Genomic DNA, 6,938 nt, shown 5'->3' with positions numbered 1-6,938 from the left:
TGTGAAGAAGTTGGGATCAAATTTTAGATATGTATCCACAACAGGAGTGGATTTGTGTCAAATCAAGAGGTAATTGGCTTCTACATGTACACTGTGGCTCTCACACATGACACAACTACAATGGGTCACAAGGAACTTTTTTTTTTTTTTTTTTTCCTTTTCATACCTCTATTCATGTTTCCCTTTTTCATGGCGAATTTTGAGAATATTGTATTCTTAATGGATTCGTCCAAAACATTATATGAATTCTTGATGCGAAAAAAATTACTAGAATTAAATTAAAGTTGGGTTAAGTGAATACATGGATAGAGCTTCTAATGCTATTTTTTTCTTTTAAGATCAACTATTTTAACCAATCACTCCCTATATTCCAACAGCTTTCCAGTTCTGCTGTTGTTTTCGTATCATTTGAGTGGTGTTGTTATCGTTCCTCACCAAGCAAGTCAATGACTATGTTTGGCTAACCTATTTGCTTAATATTGAGATAAAAAGTGAATATCAAATAAATTAAATTTAAGAAAATAAACAAAATTATTTTCTTAATAGAGTCCTTTTTTATTTCACATTTAAGCAAATAATCTAACAGTAAATAAGCACAGTCAAACATGCCCTCGGAATTAAATTTTAAAATTATTTTGAAATGACCTTTTATCCTCTTTCATATGAATTCAATTTTAATAATAATTTTTATTTTTCTATGGGATAATATTAATAAAAATACATCTTTTGTTGTGTATTTCGTTCTATCAACTACAACTTGTCACACACATATTTTGTCTATTCTAAAACAACCAAAGTTTAGAGAGTAAAAAATTAAATATATGACATATTGTAATTAGTGGAGTATAAAATGAAACACTTGGAAGTGAAATAGAGAATTTTTGTTCAGTGATATTTGTAACCTCAAGTTAAGTTGAGAGTGAACTAAATTGGACAAACCAATTATTAATGCTTCTTTCCAATTTTAGTAAGTTTGGGTACCCAAGCATAATGTACATGAAGTTTCTAAAAACTTGTTCGTGTGAACAGAGTAATTTAATTCTTGAATTGACTTGTCAAGACTCAAGAGTCTTAGATTAATTCATTCTTTCTTTGTTAATTTTTAATTTATGAAACATATTTTTATTTTTTAAGCCTTTACTATCAATTTTCCAACCATAATAAGATTGGAAACTTTTTAAAGTATGTTATTCTTTTCTTTGCTAAGTAACAAGATTTGGTAAAGTATAAAATTATGCTTCTAAAATCTTTATTAACATCTTTAACCAACTCCTATGTGCATGTGTGGGGGTATGATCCTGTGCAGTACTGTGCATCCCATGCATGGGTTGCTTATATGAGCAATTTCTATATATATATATATATACACAATAAATTTTCAACTTAGGATACAACTCCATAATAATAATTTTTTATTATCACACTAAGTTACCAATTAGTTTATGTTGTAGGCGGGAGTTAGTTGACTTATGATGCAACTCTATAGTAACTAAAGCCCATTATATAAGCTATACTTGGTTCCTTTTTATGAATTCTTCTACACCCTGAAATTGGGAAATTATATTAAAGACCTAAAATTTATACCATATTTAATAATAAGTTCTATTTTTTTTTTAGTTTTATCAATTAAAATTCCAAAATGTTGAAACTGTATCAAGAAAAAGCATTAATTTGTCCATCACCATTATTCTATAGTAACAAAAAACAAATAAAAAAGAGGTGAACAAGGTTTAAGTAAAACACAAAGTTTTCTCAATGATTTCTTTTTGCTACATTATTGTTAGAGATGGGAGAGAGACTTCAAGTTCAAACGAGTAGATATTAGTAAGAGTTTTATGTAATTTTCCTAAACAAAGCATGTGTCATCCTGTGGACTTCAAAGATTATTATATATGAAAAAGAGGTAGATAGACAGCTAGCCCAGGCACGCTTTCAAGTATTATATGTTGTATTAGTTGAGGTGTGAACTAAAATGAAGGTTCCAGTGGGATTCCTTCCATGCTTAATATAGCCGAAATTGGGATAGCTAAAACGAAGTCAGCTCTTAATATGTCATGACAAAAGAGTAGTTACACTAATATCATCATATCAACATTCCTCATGCGTTTTTTTGTTTAATCTAAATCCAATTTTAACTTAGAATTGGAAGCTGCAATTAATTATAAAATACCAACTAGTTCAATTATTTATTAATTTGCTCTCTATATAAGGTGACTGATATTCCTTCCTTTCTTCACTTCTTGTAACAACAATGGCAACTGATGATCTTCGCACAGATTCTTCCGACTACCGGGTTGAACTTCTATCACCGGAAGCAGCCGGCATGGTTCCGGCTGCACCAAGGGAGCCAACATGGCAACTCAACATGGATCAGTTTCGGTTGGCAGAGAGACACATGAATTCTAACTATGGTTGTGGATCTTTTTGGCAGCCATTAAGTATGCATGCTATTCTTTTCCTGTTTATATAATCTTATTGTGCTTAATTAAGCTTTAATTACAATAACTTACTTTGTTTTTCTATCTTTTGTTAGTGAGGCAAAAAAAAATTGCGGCATACTACAAGAGGCAGGAAAAAATTCTCAAAGGATTTGATGAAATCGACAAATTTACCGAGCAAGGGTTTTTGCCTGAAAGTATGACAGAGGTTTGTCGTTTAATTTATCAAATATACTTAAATCGAGTCACATAATCACAAGCAATAACCAATTTCAATGACTTGTAACCATATTTTGTTTTGGTTATTGAGAAATGAAGCTAATGAAATGTGCTCCTTTTGAGATGGGGTTGAGATCAACTCTTATAATTGTTATTGATTCATCTTATTCATTTACTTAGGGAAAAAGTGACATATCAAATCTAGTAACTATTTGGGGTTGGATTGGTTGTCTCATGAGATCTCAAAATGTATATATCTTTACCTAACTCTCTTTGTCTCTCACACATAAACCTTTTTTTGTTTTCAGGATGAAGAGAAGCAACTTGCTAGGGGTGAGAGTCTGGCAATATATGCATCTAACATAGCTAACGTTGTGATTTTCATTGCAAAAGTGTTTGCTTGTGTTGAGAGTAAATCACTGGCAGTGATAGCTTCCACCTTGGACTCCCTTTTGGATCTTTTATCTGGTTTTATCCTATGGTTTACTTCTCATGCTATGAAAAAACCAAATCACCATTGGTATCCTGTTGGGAAGAACCGAATGCAACCTGTGGTAAGCCTTCCTAACTAGAAAAACATTAAATTGAAGTTCTTAGAAGATTACAAGTGATTTCTTAATTGCACTGTTAATTAATGAAGCCATATGATACCGTTGACTTAATTTACAATCATGTGCTATCTCATTTTCTTTTTAAGACACTTTAAACCCTTAAAATTTATGGTTGTTATTATTTTGCTCCCTTAAGTTTGAGATTTTTCATTTCAGTCCGCCAAATTTTCAATTTTTTTTTTTTTTTTTCAAAATGATTATTTTGTCCATTTTTTGACAGATTTGGGTGCTAAGTACCATCTCAGCTTAGTTACAATTTTATTGACAGACAAAATGACCATTTTGAAGTTAGAATCAAACCTTCATTTTTTTTTTTTTTTTTGAGAAGGGGCATAATCAAACTATGTGGACTAAAATGAAAAATCTAAAATTTAAAGAACCAAAATGAAAATTATTCCAAACTTTAAGGGTTAAAAGTATAATTTAGCCTTAAAAAAAACTGTTAAAACTATTATCAATTTTATTACAAAAACTTTACTAACAGACATATTAATGAATAAAATCGGTGTCAATAAATAATATATTAATTAAAATTTTAATAACTTTTGGTTTTTTTGTATTTAAAATTTGACGTATGAGTTTATAAGTTTTATGTATAAAAAATTGTAGTATTAATATTACTCTTTTTCCTAAAAATGAGATCTCATGTCTTGTGCCAAAGGAAAAAAAAAAAAAGGAGAATTTAGTGGGTTTTGAGCTAAGTACTGTATTAAATATTATGATGTTATCAAAATCTGGAACACCTTCATCATTTTCCTCTTTCTTTTGTCATCATAAAATGGTGTTGTAATTATGGTCAATAACATAGAAATAAGAATTCCACTTTCTTATTTAGCTCCAATGGGCAATTTTGCAGGGCATTGTTGTTTTTGCATCAGTAATGGCGACACTTGGATTACAAATATTGTTCGAATCAGGTCGACAACTCCTAGCGAAAGTGAGTTTCAATAAATTCAATTTGCAATTCATTCAATGGTTTTGGGCAACACCAGTCTCACTCTATGATGCTTTTACATTCAAATTTTAAAACCTGAAAAAATCTCACTTATGTTTTTAGAGATTCTACTATATAGTGATAAATAAGTGGTATTGACACCCTCTATAGTGTTTGATGTTTAGGATTCTAATCTCACCTCTCACTTATGTTTTCTGCTTGTATGTAACCCATTACTATTTCCTGAAGTCACCATTAAATTTATATATGCAGACTCGGCCTGAAAGGGACCCCATGAAAGAAAGATGGATGATAGGAATTATGATCTCAGTCACAGTAGTAAAATTTGTGCTCATGGTATACTGTCGCAGATTCGAAAATGATATTGTGAGGGCATATGCTCAAGACCATTTGTTCGATGTGATCACCAATGCAATCGGTCTAGTAACAGCAGTTTTGGCTATCAAATTCTACTGGTGGCTCGATCCAACCGGCGCCATCATTGTAAATCTATGATATCTATTGTTAAATTTGTCACAATTAAAATTTTTTTTACCAATTGAGCTAATTAGAACTTGTGTCACAATTAATCACTGATCTATTATTGTAAATGACGAAAATATTATTGACCCACAATGCAGATAGCTTTGTACACAATCAGTAATTGGTCAAGGACTGTGATGGAGAATGTATGGTCACTAATTGGGAGGACAGCCTCGCCAGAGTATTTAGCAAAGCTAACATATCTCATTTGGAACCATGATAAGGAGATTAAGCATATTGACACAGTTAGAGCATACACATTTGGGTGTAACTACTTTGTTGAGGCTGACATAGTTTTACCAGAGGAGATGCCCCTTGGTCAAGCACATAATATTGGGGAGAGCCTTCAAGAGAAGATTGAACAACTCCCCCAAGTTGAACGAGCATTTGTTCATGTAGAATATGAAACAACTCACAAGCCAGAACATAAGCCAAAGGCTTCATAACAACCAAGAAAAGCAATACAAGAAGGATAAATAATTGTTTGCATGTGTGCATATTAAAGAGGGATGGATATTCATCGTGTAAGGAGTCCAACCAAACGTTCGTGGCCTCTTCGGGTTGGTTTTTTCCTTTACCAGTGACTAATCTGTCTATAAAAAGTTTTAAGATGCCTCTATTTACTATTTAGTCTACTTACACTTCACTTTTTAAGGTTGAAAATTTTGAATTTGGATTTATTGTAAACTATAACCTCGTGCATGTGCATTAATACATCTAAAAAAAAATATCAAAATAAGATGTTTCTATTTACTATTTAGTCTACTGACACTTCACTTTTTAAAATTAAAAAACTTAGGTTCAAATTTATTGTGAAATTGAAATTAAAAAAAAAAAAAAAACTTATTTGCTTATATTTTGTTTTTGGGCATCTAAATTAAGAATCTTATATAGGGGAAGCCTTTTAAATAGTAATAGTATAGATGAACACAATTTTAAGGGGGCAAAAAAAAGATAATTATTTTGTATATATTTTATAATGTAATTATAGTGAACAGAAAATAAAATAAAGAACACCAAAATTCGTGCTACGTACTCGAAAGATAATTTTCGTTATGAAAAGCATGGAGTGGGTGAGGGAGATATTAATTAACAAAAAGGAATGATGTATTAATATTGACTGACTCTCTGCTCTCTAGCAAGAAAGGGGTTTATTTATTAACACCGACTCTCAAAGAAGGAATTCAATCATTTATTATTGGCTTGTAGTCTTGTGACCTTAAATATAATGAAGTTTATGCCTTCATTGCCCTTTTTGTTTTTGTTTTTGTTTTTGTTTTTGTTTTTGTTTTTTTTTTTTTTTTGTTTTTTTTTTTTGATCAAATGCACCTAGGTTTTACTAGCTAGAAGCAAGAACAAAGGTCTCTTCTTGTAAAGGTTCCCTACATCACCCATCAGGGTGCAGCCTCGTGGTTGGAGGCAGGGATGAGCTGTAAACCCAGACATCCTAGGTTCAATCCCCACTAGGAGTTCTCTTGGATTACCTGATACACGGTATTAGCAAGTGGGGTTCAAAAAGCCCTGCCTTGGTGATGTTTTGCGTCATCAAAAAAAAAAAAAAGGCTCCCTTCATTTCCACCCCTACACCCCCCCCCCCAAAAGAATTACAAAAAAATAAACTATGCACAGAAGTTAAATTTGAAAAGGGAAGCTATTGGTATGATAAAAACTAAAACAACTTTGACATTCCCTAGAGGCACCCATCTTCCATTTTTATACATACTCTAGTCACTCTTATTTCTTCTACATCAAACTACCATGAAATGAAAGTGTTCTAATGATCTTCCCTTATTCCTATGATCTATACCCAACTCAATTTATACTCTTTTCAGCTACATAGAACTAACACAACATAATTTGACCTAAAAGTCACACCTCAATTATAAGATTTGCAATATGGGAATTCACTCCTTTACCTTAGTTTTCTCCATTGAAAAAAACCACAACACTAAAACCCTAATTCTCCACAAATTTCAAGCAATTATTCAAAATTAGAAAAAACCACAAAAAAAAAAAAAAAAAGCACTGAAGATTTTTGACACACAGGTCTGGATTTGAATAAAAAATTCACACATACGTAATAGAGTAAAATAAAGAACAAAACTTTGCGAAATTAAAACTCTAGTTCTCCAAAATTGTGAACTAAATTACTCAATTTAAAAGAAGAAGAAGAAGAAAAAAAGTTACCATTTT

The 6,938-nt window shown here is 31.3% G+C and overlaps 1 protein-coding gene across 1 annotated transcript; it reads left to right on the top strand.

The window, feature by feature from the left end:
* The first annotated feature begins 1,968 nt into the window (after positions 1-1,968).
* Positions 1,969-5,471, top strand: LOC111999461 (metal tolerance protein 10). The gene is made up of 6 exons (XM_024031587.2): positions 1,969-2,438; positions 2,534-2,646; positions 2,966-3,211; positions 4,125-4,205; positions 4,476-4,706; positions 4,844-5,471. Exons 1-6 carry the CDS (start codon positions 2,252-2,254, stop codon positions 5,189-5,191), a joined length of 1,206 nt encoding a protein of 401 aa, XP_023887355.2. The 5' UTR covers positions 1,969-2,251; the 3' UTR covers positions 5,192-5,471.
* Positions 5,472-6,938: the final 1,467 nt, after the last annotated feature.

The sequence above is a fragment of the Quercus suber genome, unplaced genomic scaffold (assembly GCF_002906115.3).
Source record: "Quercus suber isolate HL8 unplaced genomic scaffold, Cork oak 2.0 scaffold_94, whole genome shotgun sequence".
Classification (NCBI taxonomy): domain Eukaryota; kingdom Viridiplantae; phylum Streptophyta; class Magnoliopsida; order Fagales; family Fagaceae; genus Quercus; species Quercus suber.
Note: the sequence above shows the minus strand (reverse complement) of the source record. Positions and strands in the feature narration are given on the sequence as shown.